Source organism: Prunus persica, chromosome G1 (assembly GCF_000346465.2).
Source record: "Prunus persica cultivar Lovell chromosome G1, Prunus_persica_NCBIv2, whole genome shotgun sequence".
Lineage (NCBI taxonomy): Eukaryota > Viridiplantae > Streptophyta > Magnoliopsida > Rosales > Rosaceae > Prunus > Prunus persica.
The window spans coordinates 983170-1000882 of record NC_034009.1 but is presented as its reverse complement, the minus strand read 5'-3'; the positions used below and the strand labels follow the sequence as shown (position 1 = coordinate 1000882).

The 17713-nt window shown below is 36.2% G+C and overlaps 2 protein-coding genes across 3 annotated transcripts; one reads left to right on the top strand and one right to left on the bottom strand.

Annotated features, from left to right (window-relative positions):
* On the bottom strand, positions 611–4291 carry LOC18793774 (probable serine/threonine-protein kinase WNK9). 2 transcript variants are annotated; one of them, XM_007225167.2, is made up of 7 exons: positions 3786–4291; positions 3626–3663; positions 3224–3451; positions 2910–3130; positions 2517–2674; positions 1995–2433; positions 611–1897 (listed from the first exon to the last, which is right to left on the bottom strand). In XM_007225167.2, exons 1-7 carry the CDS (start codon positions 3858–3860, stop codon positions 849–851), a joined length of 2208 nt encoding a protein of 735 aa, XP_007225229.1. In that variant the 5' UTR covers positions 3861–4291; the 3' UTR covers positions 611–848. The 2 variants fall into 2 exon arrangements, with proteins under 2 accessions (XP_007225229.1, XP_020409676.1); XM_020554087.1 differs by lacking the exons at positions 3626–3663; positions 3786–4291 and having other exon boundaries at positions 3237–3323.
* On the top strand, positions 12155–16760 carry LOC18790958 (5'-nucleotidase SurE). Its single transcript, XM_007222930.2, has 10 exons — positions 12155–12347; positions 12456–12550; positions 12672–12736; positions 12839–12882; positions 13389–13466; positions 13677–13830; positions 14599–14781; positions 15964–16023; positions 16105–16232; positions 16499–16760. Exons 1-9 carry the CDS (start codon positions 12202–12204, stop codon positions 16213–16215), a joined length of 936 nt encoding a protein of 311 aa, XP_007222992.1. The 5' UTR covers positions 12155–12201; the 3' UTR covers positions 16216–16232; positions 16499–16760.

Below are 17713 nucleotides of genomic sequence, written 5' to 3'. Positions count from 1 at the left end.
ATTGAATATGGCATACACCCCTTCAATATTAAGGCATTATGTCGTTTGTTGTGGCTTTTTTTTTCTTTTGGCCTGGGTTGTTTGTGGCATCTCATTCTCAAATATCTAGCTCAAGTTGACAAGTTGCTCACACATGACGCCGAAGTTAGGTCCATGATATCTAAACTAGTGGAGCTAGCTGGACCATTCTACTTTTCTTCCGTAGTAGAACCACCCACAACGTCTTAAAGTGGTATTTTTTTAGGCTCACTTATGGGAAGGAGGAAAAGCAAAGGAAGGTAGGGGTGGGGAAAAAGGAATTAGATCATTAAGCGCAGACTAAACTGTAGCAGTTACCTGTTAGTTCATAGACTTTTAGGTGCTCAGAATGAGAAATGTAGAAAGGAAAATGTAGCTATTATCCCTCAAGGTAAAGACCTAGATGGCAAAACAGAACTTGTGAGGGTGAAGATTTGGAAATGGTAATTTCCTACCTTCTAGTGGCCAGCATTCATTATAATACACCATCATTGTCATCTGCAGTCGTCATAAATCACATTAACCTTATCTCCAATAGGGATAGGAGGGTCATAAGAAAATCTCCTTCCTTCTGAGAGATGAGACACAGAAATTCAAGGAATCTGGCTTGTTACTTTCATGTTAGGGAGCAATGCATGTTGATCCAAATTTTACCTTGAATTGTTTACATCGGAGAACAGAACCTACAAACTGTAAATTACATCTCTCTGATTGTACAACTAAAATCCATCACATTCAATTTTCCTATCTGTGAAAAGAGGCAGCTGCTAGTATTATTTGAGAGTGTGAGGCTTAAAACCTGGTGACAGAATTAGAGAAGTTTGCAGGCTTTAAACATCTATAGCATCAACTGGTAGAGAAGTTGCCCTGTGAAGAGAGTGTGGAAGCAACGCTCCTACGTAGAAACTCTTTGCAGTGATCATTTGCTCAGGACTGTAAGCCCCATCAATTGCCTCACAATTTTGGAGACTTTGGTTTGCCAAATATTTCTTTTCAGCATCCTCTGGAAAATATGTGAATTGCTTTCCTGAGGAAAAGCATTTCAGGGAAGGTTTTTTGTTTTCTGTCGTCCGCCGGGGTGAAACCAAGGACATTAAAGCTCCATTCTTTTCCCTGTGCTCCGAGTGATCAGAATTTGGACTTAGGCTTGAAGTTTTTGGTTTTACTCCAAGCTGTTGGTCCCTAATCTCCCTCAACTGTATTTGATACGTTGCTTTGAGCCATCTTAGTTCTTGACGAAGCTCATTCTCATAATCATCTAATTGATCAGAAGTGGTTGAAAGTTTCTCTGAGAAAGAATTTCTTGCTTTGGAGTCGCTCTCATTGTCCATAGTTATAATTCTCTCTTCCTTTCCAAAGTTTGTTACATCCATTGTTTCATGATTTTCATCACAATGGATCTCTCTTGAACAATGTGAGCTGGATTCTGGTCCATCTCTTTGAGCCCAGATATCAGCATAGGGCACACCATTAGAATGGCTTGATGTTCTGGGTGCACCATCTGTAAGACATTGTTCTGACCCTTGAACTTGGTAGGTAATCTCTTCAAAACGGCCATGGACAGCAGCAGATCCATGTTTAGAACACTGAAGAACTTGGAGGTTCTTGACACCTGGACTATCTGATGATGCATAATCCAGAATGGAACCATATGAGGCACAATTTTGACAAAAACTTGCATTATTGCAATGGGGACTTTGTTCTATGCCTCGGCCACTCTTCCACCCTGGTACCAAGGTAGCAATTTCACCATCAATCATCTCTGCTATTTTTGTCACATCTTGGTCTGTGATATCAAGCTCAGCAACCATCTCTCTAGCAACACTCAATGCCGTGTCAGTCTCAGTATCAAATGGGAAGTAGATGTTTCGGATGCGGCCTGCAGAGAGAAGGAACCTTTAGTTTCATTTCAGGATTTACAGGAAATAACAAAAAAGATATTTAGAATACTTGAGGAATTAGACTGAAACTTTCACCTTCTTTATCTGCAATTCTGAGCCTTAAAAAGATGCCATCATCTTCTCTCCTCCTTCCTTTGATTGTGAGGTCAAGATCACCCAAATGCTCATCCTCTTGACAAGCAAATAGATCAATTTCACTCAATCTGTAATCAACCGAATGGTAATCCAAATCATTTTCAGTTTCATAACCAAGACAATGGCCATACCCATTACTCAAAGAGCTGTTACTGTGATGAAGTTCAGAGTAAGGTTGTCTTAAGAGGGGCCCTATTTCAGACATATCCCTTGGATACTCTATTGACCTTAAATCATATCCATAATCATCAACCCGGAGAAAAGGGTCTTTCAAAAGCTCCCTAGCAGAAAGTCTACGAGACACGGCCACTAAGCATTTTTCAACAAAACGCCGCACCTCAGGATCCTTTACTTTGTATAGAGCTTCTGGTTTTTTCCCCTGTATGAAAATTCAATACATAAATCAATTGGTAGAAACAAAAAGCAATCTGGAAAATTAAATTGAGAGTTTTGAGTTCCTACAGAGATAACTTTCTTATAGATTTGAGCAGGATGAGTGCATTCACTGTATGGATATTCAAAGGTAACCATCTCCAAGATGCACATCCCAAAGGAATAAATGTCAACTAATTCATTGTATTCCTCTTCATAAACCTCTGGAGCCATGAACTCTGGCGTTCCTGAGCAAGGAAAAACAACCAAAGAAAGAGAGAAACAAAACAAAGATGAGATTATCTCAAAGTGCAAAAACTCTATCCGATTACAAGTTTGCTATTAGAATAACAAATATCCAGCAGTTTGTTATAAGCTGTGACATATGCTTGAACAGTCAAAAAATTCATTACCTCAAATTCTCAAAGCAATTCTAGATATTCTAATCACTGAAAAGACTTTTAAGCAGCTTGAAACACTTACCAACACAACGATCAGCATGCGATTTACGGAGGACAGCAGCGAGGCCAAGATCACCAATCTTGACTTCACCTTGGTTCCCATTGATGAAAATATTGTCACACTTGAGATCTCTGTGGATCACAGGGGGGTCATGGCTATGGAGATAAAGAAGCCCTTTCAAAATCTGCCTACACCAGTGCTTCACTGCTCTGATGTTAACTCTCTTGTGTTTTAGCCTATACCTAAACATGGAAGCCAATACAAAATATACCCACATTGAATAATTAACCAAATTTATAGACTCAGACCAGATTAGAAGGCAAAATGGAACTTACTGTCTGAGAGTACCAGAAATAAACATCTCAGTAACAAAGTTAATGTGTCTGTTAGCAGTATCAACCCAAGAAGAGTAAAACTTCATGATATTGTTGTGCTTCAAGGTCTTGAGCAGATGAATTTCACGGTAGAGCCTCTCAAGATCTTCAGGGTTCCGCAAGAAGTCATAAAGCTTCACTTGGTTCCATGCTACTTCAATCCCTTCATACTCATCAAAGGCCCTATAGCTGCAACGACCAATACATAACATGAAAAACAAAAAAAACACATACTTTTGTACATAAACAGGCCCAGCCAGTCAGCCACCGTAATAAAAATTCAAACTTGTATGCTAAGTTGAAAAGGGTATTGAACCAAAATTCAAACTTGTGCACTAATTTGAAAAGGGTATTGAACCATACACTGTTTTTGAAGCTCCTTTGCCAAGAACTTCATTGTACTGCAAAAAGCAGCAAACTTTAGCAAACTTGAAGTTAAAAAACAAGACCCAAAATTCTGTATGAACACAAAAGAGCAAAGAGGGCTGAAAAACAGGGAAAGGAAATGAGAACAGCAGCTCACTCTTCCATATCTTCCAGTAGGATCAACTTCTACAAACTCAGAGTAATCCTGTTCAGGGGCAGTAACACCATTCATTCCTTGTTCTATTTTTAGCTATTTCTCCTTGTTAAATGTTTTCCCTCACCACCATATGCTGTTTCTTGTTTCTATTATCTCAATACACAGAGAGAGAGAGAGAGAGAGAGCAGATGACTCATCCAATGCTAATAGCTTAACATGCTATGAATATTTGATAAAATGGGGGAAAGATATGGAATAATTGTTTATTGTGGAGGGAAGACGAGGAAAGCAGAGAGCCTTGGAGAGTCCACCAAGAGCAGAACAAAGTTAATTGCCAACTACAACTCCTCTTTTAGAGACAACAAGGCCAAGATTTCACTATTCAACCCCAAACACAAAACCTGACAAAACGCCCTCTCTTTTTCACCCTCCTGTCTTTCTATCTCATCACGAGCTGTTAGCCTGTTAAACCAACCACTTGCAAGACATCGACCAACCAACCAAGTTTCATAACTTTTCCTTTTTTATGTGTATATAAATCATTAATTTGTAAATGTGATATTTTATGGTTCTGTGGTACAAAAACAACAAAAGGGAATGTGGAACTTTTTCATTTCTGGGAAAAATTTAATTTAAATCATGAAAATCTTGTGAAGACTCTGTTGTAGTTGGAAAATGGTGGGTGTGGTGACGACTGGACTGGGAACTTCAAAGTATGATTTTTCTTTTCTTTTTTCTTTTTCTCCCTTGTCCTCTTCTTATAGTAGCTTGTTCTAATTGGCATGGAAAGCACCTCTTATCTCTTGTAAAGTTATAATCTATGAAGATCAATCACCTTGGATTTTGTTGCAACTTTCATGTAATTTATGTTGTGATTTTTTCCCTTTTTTAAATGACATTGAATATGGATTCTATTTACTTTAGCCAGCATATTGTAAAATTGTTATGTACTCCACATCATTCTTGTATTTTCATTCTTTTTTATTATATTACTTTGAATGTCAACATATCGAGCGTCAGTACTTACTATGTGGTTATGAAGAATTTAAGTTATTTAACCAAGTTTTTCTTTGAGTATTTTAATCCTAGCTCTCATTATTTAATCAACAATACCATCCCTTTCAAGCAACAAAACGAAAATAACTATGAACAATTTTTTTTATTTTATAGATATGCACAGCAGCTGCACTGCGCACCGAGAGAGAGAGAGAGAGAGAGTACTTAATTAATTGGTTCAAAATTTCTTTGGAATTATTCCCAAGAGGTTGAAATGGCGAGCCTGCAAAACATATTGTTGCTTATAGCATCATTAGGTGGGCAGGATACATTAAGATGATCCCATGCATTAGGTAAGTTTGGTAAGCTGCTTAAACCTTTAACATACAAGTTACAACCTACATGCGGTCTTTTATGTAACTCGGTCATTTTTGAGTTAGATTATAACACCGTTGTATTGTGTAATCAATTTACTAATATCAATTATAACACATATATATACTCATCGTCCACTCATATTATATTGTGTAGAGGATATATATTAATTTGCATGTATCATTATAATTGGATGCGTACAGTACTTTATATCAAAGCCAGTGAATTGGTCCCATGCAAGTCCTTTGTGCCCAACATTGTTAGGTACATGCAACATAAAGCTAGCTGTGCTCAAAATCAAATGTACACCTGTGAAGTGTGACCAAATCAAATTAATTTACACCAAATCCTAGCCCATCATATAATTAATTGAGCACACTACTACTGTGGCCAAAGCAAAGGCTAAAGAGGCACATGGGACTCTACAGGTTAGGTATAGGATATGGCTTCATTTGCTTTGTAATATTTGCAGTCTTAATTGGTAAACTAATTTCATTCATTTAAAAGTATTTTTGTTAACGGGTCTAGTCCAGTGGAAAATAGTATTGATTTGTAGATCAATGATCTCAAATTCGAACTTGCATGACACTTTGAAAGTGTGTGTGTGAGAAACTCCCCTCTCCTTAAAAACTATGAAGATGGAAAACATACAAATTTTGTTGACACATATATATTTTGGTTTCCTGTATGTTTGGTCTCCAGTCCAGATCAATCCTTGCAAGACAGAAGTGGAGCCAAATGGTCCAAAAATCCCACAACACATATCAGAAAAAATGTATTGGAACCACATCTTTATGGCTTGGAATAATATCCACCGGCCACTACATGATAGCAACATAAAATTGAAAGTGTCTGGTATACTTGGACACAAATCGAAGAAAACCTAAATTCATTTTGCATGGCATATCCACGCAATCTTTCAATTAGGTTAAATTTTTGTATTTTTCAAACAAATTATTGTTTGGACTTTTGCTCAACTATATTTTCTACAAGAGCAGAGCTCATGTGTGCGACAGTGTAAGAGTTAGCAGTGGGTTATGGGCCCACCACGCTTCCGCTGTTATCACCCTCCTACCCAACGAACCTATGTCACTTTGGATGTGACTTTTCTGGAATCTGAGCTGTTCTTTCATGACCCATCATCCAATTCTGCGCTTCAGGGGGAGATACGAAGTGAAGAACAGAATTGGAGCAACTTGGCAAACAAAGAAATTCTCCCATGTACAGAAATGATTGATCATCCCGAGTCTGGAGCACGAGATTACTCTCTGTTGAAAAGTGACCAATCGCCCATTCATAGCGATCAATTGCCTGACCCACCTGATCCATGCGAAGATATTTCTGATCCGAGTCCCACACCTACAGACAATACAGAACAACAAGATGAAGACCCCCCTTCTAACTCAACAGTACCAACAGACCAATCTCCTGAGAATATCCTTGAGGTAACTACTCCTACTAGACTTGTGCATTTAGATGATAAAACTATTGGATATCAATTACCTTTCAGGCAAAATCGTGGGAAGCCACCAAACCGTTATTCACCGGATATTGGCAAGACATCCAAGTATCCAATTGCAAATCATGTATCCACTGAGAAGCTGTCTGAACCACTCAAGGCTTTTGTGCATCAGTTGTCTGCTATCCATATTCCAACCAAGGTCTCTGAAGCATTGAAAGATCCTAAGTGGGTCCAAGCTATAAAAGAGGAGATGAAAGCTCTTGAGAAAAATCAGACTTGGACATTAGAGACTATACCACGAGGAAAAAAGACTATCGGATGTAGATGGGTGTTTACTATAAAACACAATGCAGATGGATCTATCGAGCGATACAAGGCAAGACTTGTGGCAAAAGGGTACACACAGACCTATGGTATAGACTATGAAGAAACTTTTGCACCAGTTGCAAAGTTAAACACCGTCAGAGTCTTATTGTCCCTTGCAGCTAATTTGGATTGGCCACTACACCAGTTTGATGTAAAGAATGCTTTTCTACATGGTGAACTCACAGAGGAGGTGTACATGGATATTCCTCCTGGATATAATACTACTCAGACTGGAACAGTTTGCAGGTTACGAAAAGCATTATATGGATTGAAACAGTCACCACGTGCATGGTTTGGACGGTTCACCATGGCAATGAAGAACAATGGTTTCAAACAGTGCAACTCAGATCATACTCTGTTCTTGAAACATCAAAAAGGGAAGGTAACAGCATTAATAATCTATGTTGATGATATGATTATTACTGGGAATGATAAACAGGAAATATCACAGCTACAAGACTATCTGGCTACGGAGTTTGAGATGAAGGATCTAGGTGGACTCAAGTATTTCTTGGGAATTGAGGTGGCTCGATCGCAGCAAGGCATATTTCTCTCTCAAAGGAAATATGTCTTAGACTTGTTGACAGACACAGGAATGCTAGATTGTAAACCTGCGGACACTCCTATTGTTCAGAATCATCATCTTGGAGAATATCCGGATCAAGTTCCAACTAACAAAGAAAGATACCAAAGGTTAGTGGGAAGATTGATCTATTTGTCACATACTCGACCAGACATTGCTTATGCAGTGAGCGTTGTCAGTCAATTTATGCACTCTCCAAGTGAAGACCACATGAATGCAGTTCTTCGGATACTTAGATATTTGAAGTCTGCACCTGGAAAAGGACTTATGTTCTCAAAGCATGGTCATCTAAATATTGATGGTTATTCAGATGCAGATTGGGCAGGTAATGTAACAGATAGAAAATCCACATCGGGTTACTTCACATTCGTGGGAGGTAATTTGGTGACATGGAGGAGCAAGAAACAAAATGTAGTAGCTTTATCCAGTGCAGAAGCCGAGTTCAGAGGCATGACTAAAGGGATTTGTGAACTTCTTTGGTTAAGAAAGTTGCTTATTGAACTCGGGTATAAACCTACATCCACAATGAATCTCTTTTGTGACAACAAGGCTGCTATAGCCATTGCACAGAATCCGGTTCAGCATGATCGTACTAAACATGTTGAGGTAGATCGACACTTCATCAAACAGAAGCTTGAGGCTAAAGTGTTTCAGTTTCCTTTTGTGAAATCCGAGGATCAATTGGCGGATATTTTGACAAAGGCGATTTCCAGTAAAGCATTCCACAATTCACTGGATCAGTTGGGCATTGGCGACATCTATGCACCAACGTGAGGGGGAGTGTTGGCGTGACTTGTGGATATTGACTTACTTTCCTTACACACCAAGAATTCCTATTATAATTGTAATTGATTTACTTTAATTCCTGATTTCCTACTGTAAATAGATTTAGGAATTTATTATTTACTTGCCCATTCAGGTTTCGTTGTATTATAAATATGACCTCCTACAAGGAGAAGAATACACAGAAAATTCCCACAAACAAATATTCTCTCATAGTTTTCATATTTTAGCAAGCAGCAGTGTGGTGAATTTCATGTTAGCGTCTTCTTCGAAGCTCCGCAATACCTGCAATATTTGACAACAAGCCATGAAAATTTAGTGAAAAAATATCCAGGTATTGTCCTCAATGTCACCGGCAAAGCCAACAGATGCCTAGCATTCATGACCAATTACCAAGGCAATGGCTGATACATTTTCTACTTCTCAGTTATCAGTTACCGCACAAACGGTCACACAATCACAATAAGAACATTTTATTCATGAATTATATACTAATGATTTAAATCTTCTAGTTTATATAAACTCTTTCAAAAACTATCTATGCGAAGAAAATTAGTTAAATCGGAAATTATTTAACTATTTGATTATTTATTTATTTTGTATGTGCACATTTAAAATTATTGAATAAATTTTGAATTGTAAAGATAGTCCTTCAAAAATAACCCGAACTGCAAACAATTCCGATTATTATATTGTTGAGTAGACTCAAGAAAAATGTGTGTATTTTTCTTACAATAAGGACATCTTAGCATAAATATGGATAATATTTTTACTTGATTTCATTAAATTAACATTTTTACTATTTTCAGTCTCATTTCTCAACAAAATTTGACTTCAAGGGTGTATGCTTCTTTTTCTTTTTCAATTTATATAAATCGTTATTCTTTACTTTCAGTCGTCTGTGGAAAATTAAAACTAAGACCAAAAAACAAAAACTCGAATAAAAGATTGACACGCAACAAACATAGAGGGAGACAATTTGTTTTGATTCAAAACCAAGGACAGTGATTCCCCCTGATTGAGATTTTTATAATTATACCTTGGACTTGAATATGTTTTGTTTTCTTCCCTCCATGATTCTTAACAGTTAAATAAATTAAATAAATTTAATATTCATGGATCATGTCATGTTGGCTAAGTCATAAGTTATAACTAATTAGCTAAGCCTGCAGTTTGCTATCTGTCTTATGTTATGATAATACTTAAATAGCTTATAAATTAAATTTTACTCCTAAATTATTCTTGTAATGATAATACACTGATTCAACTAGTAGCAGTCGATTGAGCTTAATTTTTAATTGTATCACAAAACGAACAAATTAAAATAGACCGAGCGGTCATAAATATTCAAAAAAATTAATTCTTCGAAAAGGAAATTGTAAAGATAATTGGGCCTATAGTTCTATGATGCATAGTGATAGCATAGTCTGGGTCCATATAAAAATAGAGTCCATGATTCTTTTTCACAAATAAAAAGAAGTAGAGTCCATGATAAGTGGTTGGGTAGAAGGAATTGTTTAGTTTGCTTTCTCTGCCTTGCGCTTGGCCTTTGGGCTCTTAATTCAGCTCATAGGTAGAATTTCTCTCTAAAAACTCGTGGTGTCCACGAGCTCTTAATTCAGTTCAAAGAGATTTTTATTTAAATTCCGCATTTTTTTTATTCATCTCAATACTTAAAATCATTAAGTTGTAAGTTTTATTATTGTGTAAAAAGACAAAAAAAGTCATCCAACTTAATACTTAACCCTAGTACATCTATACACACATCTCACCACTCTTATATTAAGTTTTAGAAAAATACAAATTCCTCTACATCATATTGCCAGATTACTGTTCCCCCTGAGATCAACACGATTTCCTCCTTCCACATGGGCAGCTCGTCTACCTCCCAACTTCATACTTGTTGCCACCACTCGATACCACATTCTTGAATTGTCCAAAATTACTGGTACAGTGCCTGATATGAGGTTTATATCATACAAAGAGTCCATGGAAAATGAGTTTTCTGTCCACCTAACAAACGAAAGGAAGTCCATTTTGATTGTATACCATGCACCTTCTGATCAACAAAAATGTATACACAAATAGGATATAAAGTAGGGAAGTTGGCATAGTTTTGCTAACACATAGCAGTATCCCACACCCAAAAAGCGTTCTCTTGAAACCCAATTAAGAAGTACAAACTTACCTTTCTTCTGAAATTGCATTATGTGAGCGACGAAGGATCTCTTTAGTATTGTGTATTGGGTTAATACACATTCTTGAAGGCATTACAAAAGTTCTCATGTGCAGAATGTACTTCCTCCTCTGAGGGTAGCTTGTGGGGTTTAGATAGAAAATTTCTTTTATTTCTTATTTTTTTAGCTTGGGGTGTATTTAAAGGTAGTTTGGGAATATAGTGGGATTTTCTTAGAAATTATAAAAATTTAAATTAAAAATTGAGTTGAACTTAGAACATGAGGTGAATTAAGAGAAGTTTGAGATTTAAATAGAAAATCTCATTTTTAATTGTATCACAAAAGCGAACAAATTAAAATAGACCGACCACTCATAAGTGTTCAAAGAAATTAATTATTTGAAAAGGAATTTGTAAAGATATTGGGCCTATGGTTCTATGATGCATGGTGATAGTATAGTCTGGGTCCATATAAAAATAGAGTCCATGATTATTTTTTACAAATAAAAAGAAGTAGAGTCCAAGAGATCTTAATTCAGCTCATAGGTCGCCCCCTAGTTGCGTTACGAAATCAGACTCTTATACCACTTGTCAAGAGTTTATGTGTAGAATTTGTCATTAAAAACCGGCTTGTAAGAGAATATGCTATATTTCGAATGTAGAAGCGAAATGAAAGTTGAGAGTAATTGACATCTATAGAATCAACTAGACTAGAATAGAGTTTGTCAGCCTTGTTGAAGAGGAACTAGATGTCGTGGTCAGCCAGCCCCAGCTCCTAGTCTACTAGTAGTAGCTACAATAATTTATCCAACCACCCCAAAATTGATTAAAATCTAGATGCTACTTGCTGCTGCTGCTGCTGCACGCTACGCTACATTAAGCGCGGGAATCCGTTGATTTGTCTCTAGTCCTTTTCTGTCTCTCTACTTTCTTTGTTTTTTTCCTTTTATTTTTCCCTCTTGGCAATCAATAATATAGAGAAATGGTCACACCCACCACAAACATAAAATAAAATAAAATAATAGAGGAATGGTTACATTTGGTCTGAAAAGCTTTTTTCTTTATCAATTTGATAGCGGAGGGATGTTTCCGCTCAAATGAATTAATAATAGAGGAATGTTTGAAATTTTCTGTTCATTAGGAGAATGCTTAGTTGATATGCAACCACTCTTATATTACTAATGTCACACGGGAAAGATAATTATACTAAATTGGGTTGATTTTAGTCTAATATTCATTGTGTTTGTGGTGCTTGTTCATGTATTTGGCCTTTTTGGCTCTTGTATTATATGTTTGTTTCTTTCTTATTTATAAAATTTTAAATAAATATTAATTAATTACGACCAAAAATAAATAAATTGTCACGCAATTAATACATACAATTCGAAAATCACAATTAAAATTTTATTTTTATTGTTCGAATTTACTTAAACATTTTTTAATGCTACTTCTTTTCACAACATTGGAAAAGCTGTGTGAAGTTCGAATTTTCCGTCGAATTTATAAAAAAAAATAAAAAATAAAAAAGTTAAAAGTCTCTTATTTCAGTTAATCAGTAAAAGAAAAAGATAAATGTAAAAAAAGTTCAAGTATATTACGGTGTGCATACCTCTCTGTTTCTAATGTCTCTTTTCTGGTCCAAAATTCCGAAACGGTAGTTCAGAGAAAAAAGGAAATGGAAAACAACAGTATCATCTCCGGCGACAAGCCCACAGTGATGGTGACGAACGACGACGGAATCGAAGGTCCTGGACTTCTGGCTCTGGTTCAAGTCCTCGTCTCCACCCGTCGCTACAATGTTCTTGTCTGCGCCCCTGAATCGTACGTTACTTAAAAACCATCAAACACTAAAAATATTCTTCACTTTGCCCAATTCATTCGAGTCTTTTGTTTATTGATAGAAAAAAAAAATTTCATTTCCGTTTGCAGGGAACAGTCAGCTGTGAGTCACTGCATCACATGGCGTCATCCAATTGCTGCCAAGCAAGTGCATATTGATGGAGCAACAGCCTATGCTGTTTCTGGTATGGAAATTACAAAACCACATAAGCATTTTTCCCGTTTTATGACAAAATGGTCACTACCCCTTGCGCAAAAACACAAAAAATTAAAAGTAAGAATCTTTATTCTTGATCAACTTTGCAGGAAGTCCGGCTGATTGTGCTTCTCTGGGTATCTCCAAAACGCTTTTTCCTTCAGTTCCTGACCTGGTAAATCTTTCTCACTTCTGTACTAGTGCCATGGTTACATTTCTTATCTGGTTTTTTTTTTTTCTTTCCTGATTGCTAATTACCTGTACTTTTTACACACAGGTAATCAGTGGCATAAACATGGGCAGTAACTGTGGTTATCACATGTTAGTAATTTTTCCTCTTCTATTTCCATCCTGTAATTTGTTATCCTGATTTTGTCTCAAGACTTTTGCAATTAAACAGAAAGATATCTGTAACTAGTACCAGCTATGCCCTGTATGAACTCTGAAAAAGCCCAGTTCAATTGGGTCAGTGAAACTATCGATCATCTTGTATTTGTTGAACACCAATATAGTTTTATACTCACCAGTTGCTTTTGAAAAGATTTGGATTTCCACCAGATGTTGTGGTGAGGAAACTAGAATGATTTTATTCGCATAAGATATCCAAACACACTTATCATAAGGAGGCAGTCTTTTCGACTTTTCCCTAAAAGCTATGATGATTGATTAAAATACTATGTTCTCAGGAAATCTTAAAAATTCACCCAATTAGTTTTGTTCCCTCGAGTGGGCTCACTAATCCAACTGTTGTTCCTCACAAAATACAGTTTTGCTGGCCTGTTTCTGCTCATAACTTTATTGAAAGATTTCTGTATTTGGAAATGTAGTGTTTACTCTGGAACAGTGGCTGGTGCTCGTGAGGCCTTTCTTAATGGTGTACCTGCAATCTCTGTATCCTATGATTGGTATGTATACACTACAGGTTTGATACTTGTATTGCTTGTTGAACAATATTCATTTGTACATAAGTTGATGCTGAATCTAATGGTATTTTGTTTTTGCCAAAATTTCCTTCAGCTGCCATACATCCTTTTTTTACTATAAAAGAAAGTAAAGAAGTCTTATGTTGACCTTTTTATTCTCCTATATGAATACATTGAATACTGGCATTACAGGGTTGGAGCTAAGAGCAGTATTAATGACTTCACACTTGCTGCCGAGGCTTGCTTACCTATCATAAATGGAGTACTGGCGGAATTAAGAAACAAAACTTATCCCCAAAACTGTTTCTTGAATATAGATCTGCCAGCAAATATTGCTAACCATAAGGTAAATTTCAGGATGCATGCTGTGTTTTGGGAATATTCAGTATAGTGACCTTCGTCAGATTGATCTTCTCCTTAATTTATGAATTTTACAACTTGCATGCCTAGTTCTCAGTCCTTCCTTTTTTCCACCTCTTCAATATGCTCGTCTGTGTGAGTCATTTTTAAATTGACTATACTACAGTAGACAAAGCTCATTGATAAGCTCAGTAATATTACATATAAAGGCTATTTCATTACAGAAGTAATTTATATCAATAGTTTATTTTCTTTCCTTTGTGGTCTCTCTTTGTATTTTTCTTGTTTCCCTCCGACTCCATTTCAATGCAAGATTTGTAGGCAGTTTGTTTCGATGCTATATCCTTTAGCAAGTCTTACTGAAATGCAATGAGGTTGTTTGGTTCGCTCTTAGTTAAATGGTTAAGGTATGTAATCTCCTTTAATATTACGAATTGCAGTAGTCAATCCAGGAGGCTAACAGGAAGTTAGCCTTATAGAACATTTACATCTCTGGAATTTTGTGCCAGACATTTTGTTCATCTTAAATGTATTAACTTCTGTACTGTGTTCCCTCAACGTACTTTTGGTTGTTCTGATTATGAAAATTATACTAGAAAGCCTGGCTAGGTTAGCATTTTACCATAATATTTTAAATGTGATTTACCAGGATAATGCTTCCAGTTTTATGACAAGAGGATTAGTCCTTCTGTTATGCATAGATTTTGACACGTGCTTTGTAATGTTGTTCTGTTCTTTTCTTGTGCCTTAATAGGGGTATAAGCTCACTAAGCAAGGTAAAAGTTTAATCAAAATGGGGTGGAGGCAAGTTACTTCTGAGTCTGACAAGGCAGCAGGAAAAATGTTGTCAACAATGGTAATGGAGACGGATTCAACAGCATCTACAGAAATTAATGCATCAGCTACATCAGCAGAACATCTTTTGTTCACGAGAGAAGTGGGTCCTCTTCCTCTGTGTTATTTATTGTCTACCTCACTTCTAGTATTCACTTATAAATATTTGCCTTGCCTTACCTCACTTCTGCTTGAAGGCTAGTGGGCTTTTTGTTTATGCTGATATATTATTAGTGTTGGATGTTTCTCGTTATTTTCTCATTCCCCTGTGTTATCTATTGTCTACCTTCTTATCATTTCTTCTTTGGAAACTTTATAGTTTTGGCAAGGTAATTGATTGAGAAATCTTGAATCAGAGTTGATGAAGGAGTTAGATAATCAAGAAGTCTAGTGTTTGGTGTCTCTGTTGGGGATTACTCTGTGTTCTTCTTTGGAAACTAGTCTAGAAATAATCCGTCTATATTTTGGTTTTTCTTCGTCATTCAAAAGCAAAATTGACCTTTCTGTGGAAAAAGGTAGTTTAAATATTCATTCAAGTGAAAGAAAATCACTTTGGATCCTAGTGACTGGTAGATTCATAATGTATACACTTTTCAGTTAATAATTGAAAATAGTTATAGTGAGGTATTTTGATGGAAAACTGATGTGTTTGTTATTGCTTAAGAAGGTTGATAATTTGGCGGTTGTGGTGTTGGTGAAGGTAGTGTTGCCAATTTGATAGTAGACACAGGATTTGGCTAACATGAGGTGGTAATGATGGTGGTGGTACGGATATTACTGGCAATAGTTGCAACAAGGGTAGTAAGGAGGGAAATTATGGTAATAATGTATAAGGTTTAAACAACATTCAGTTTAAGTTTGATTTAGATTTTAGATGATGGAAAGGATGATAAAATTGCGTTCTTTTATATTTTGCACTGGACAAGGTGCAAAGTACTCTTACTTGCCTATATTTTTTTTCATGCTAAGTGTTGATTTCCTTTCTTTTCTTTTTATTTTGGTATTATCAAAGACCACTGATAAATTCAGTGCTAAATTTAGAATTGAAAACACACTTAATTAAGTACTGACTTGTCAATTTCAGCACACTTTTGGGTTATCAAACACTCCCCAGGTCTTTTCTAGTTGATTTTGTTGGAATGTGTGAGATGGAAATACTTGATTGTGGTTGACTGGAGTGAATGAGCTGTACAAACATGATGCTGTTTAGAACAGCCCTAAGTGAAAGACATAATTTTTCGTAATTTGCGTGCATCATGTTGAGGATCTGTTTTCAATTTTGTAGATAAGGAGTGGCCAAGTCGATGAGGATGATAGTGACCACCGATCTCTTCAAGAAGGATATGTGTGTATTTTTGTAATTTCGGTAAACTTATTTTTGTAGAGTGCGTGTCCATACTAACACATCCTCATAATTTAATTTCAGATTACTGTCACTCCTCTTGGTGCCTTGTCTAATGTTGAGATAGATTGCCATGCCTACTTAAAAGAGTGGCTGCCAAATGCAGCTGAACGCTTGTCTGCATCGGCCTTATAAAGCTATTAAAGCATCTGGTACTGTCTTTATAAGTTTTAACTTTCAGTAAGGTTTTGGGGATAAAGACTGTACTTGTTTCAGTTTCCTTCATGTATTTACTAATTTTGAACAGCCTTTCTATGCAAATGATGTGTACTTGTATGATTGGAACCTGGTCTCTGCACCCTTGTTATGAACTAGTATGAAAGAGTTCTATGCCTTAAGTGCCTGCCTGAAATCAATTCATTGCCATTGGTGTCTAGTTTTTTAGCTGTTATTGAAAGGAAATGCTCATTTTGTGCAGGATTTCTGAAGGGATTTTTCAATCTCAAACGCGTTGCCCTGCATTCAGATTGACAGGGTTTTCAATTGTACTCAAACATTATTTTCGATAACTTCATTAAGGGTTTTATAAACCTTATTCTATATGGTGGATCCCCTATTCTAATTTTCGAAATATGATGATGTAATTTTCGAAATGATGGGTCCCTTATTCTATATGGTGGTATTGTTAATCTATTAATTAATTTAGTAGCAGTCCCCATGGGTGTCATATTTAAGTTTTGTATGGATTGGGCACGTTTTGGCCGAAATTTTATCATCTCATTAAGTTGCTAAGAAGAAGTCAGCCACCAAACTAATTTGGATTGGTGCTGAAAGCCTTCATGACAAGAAATCAGCAACAACACTAATTGCCGACAAGAGCAATACAATTGCCGAGTTGCCGTTCTTTTTGTTCTTTTCTTAAAAAAAAAAACATAAAACTCTTGTCGGCAAGTAGTCTTTGTTTTTTTTTTTTTTTTCTTTCTTTCTTTCTTTCTTTCTCAGTACAAGTGACTAGAGGAGGAGGTATTGGGTGGCTGGGGGTTTCGAACCTATGCCCACATGACAGAAGTGGAAGAGCTCAACCAACTGAGCTATGCCCAACTAACAATTAGGCTTGTTATTCTTTAGGGTGGAAAATTTGCTAGAACTCTAATGTGAGCGGATGTTAATTAAAGTAAGTTTTGTCGCTTTTTTTCTTTCTAAATGAAGCAATTTAGATAACAATATTATAGCATGTTTTTTTCCCAAAAGTATTGGAATTATTTCAATTTCTCACTTTTTACTAATATATGGATATTAAATTATTCAAATACCTAACTTTTCATGTGTTTATTAACACCAAAAAAAAAAAAAAAGATGTAAATTTCACATTCAAATACGTAATTCAATTCCACACTCATTCATTCTCATTCATTCTCTCTTTTATTACTGACTTCCATGGTTCATAACTTCCCCATTTGAAGCAAGTAGAGGATAGGAGGATAGGGACTTTTGGTGGCCAGTCATACCCTAGAAAACGTGTTGAAGTTGGATATCCCCAAAGTGGAAGAAAAAAAGTTGTAAAATATCCAAGTTTAGTAAGAAATATCTAGTGGCATGAAAATGCTTGTCACTACTTTATGTTTCCAACGCACAAAACAGCAAAAATTGTAAAGTCTCAAGCTCTCTTCCTCCAAGAAATGGTCCTCTAGCT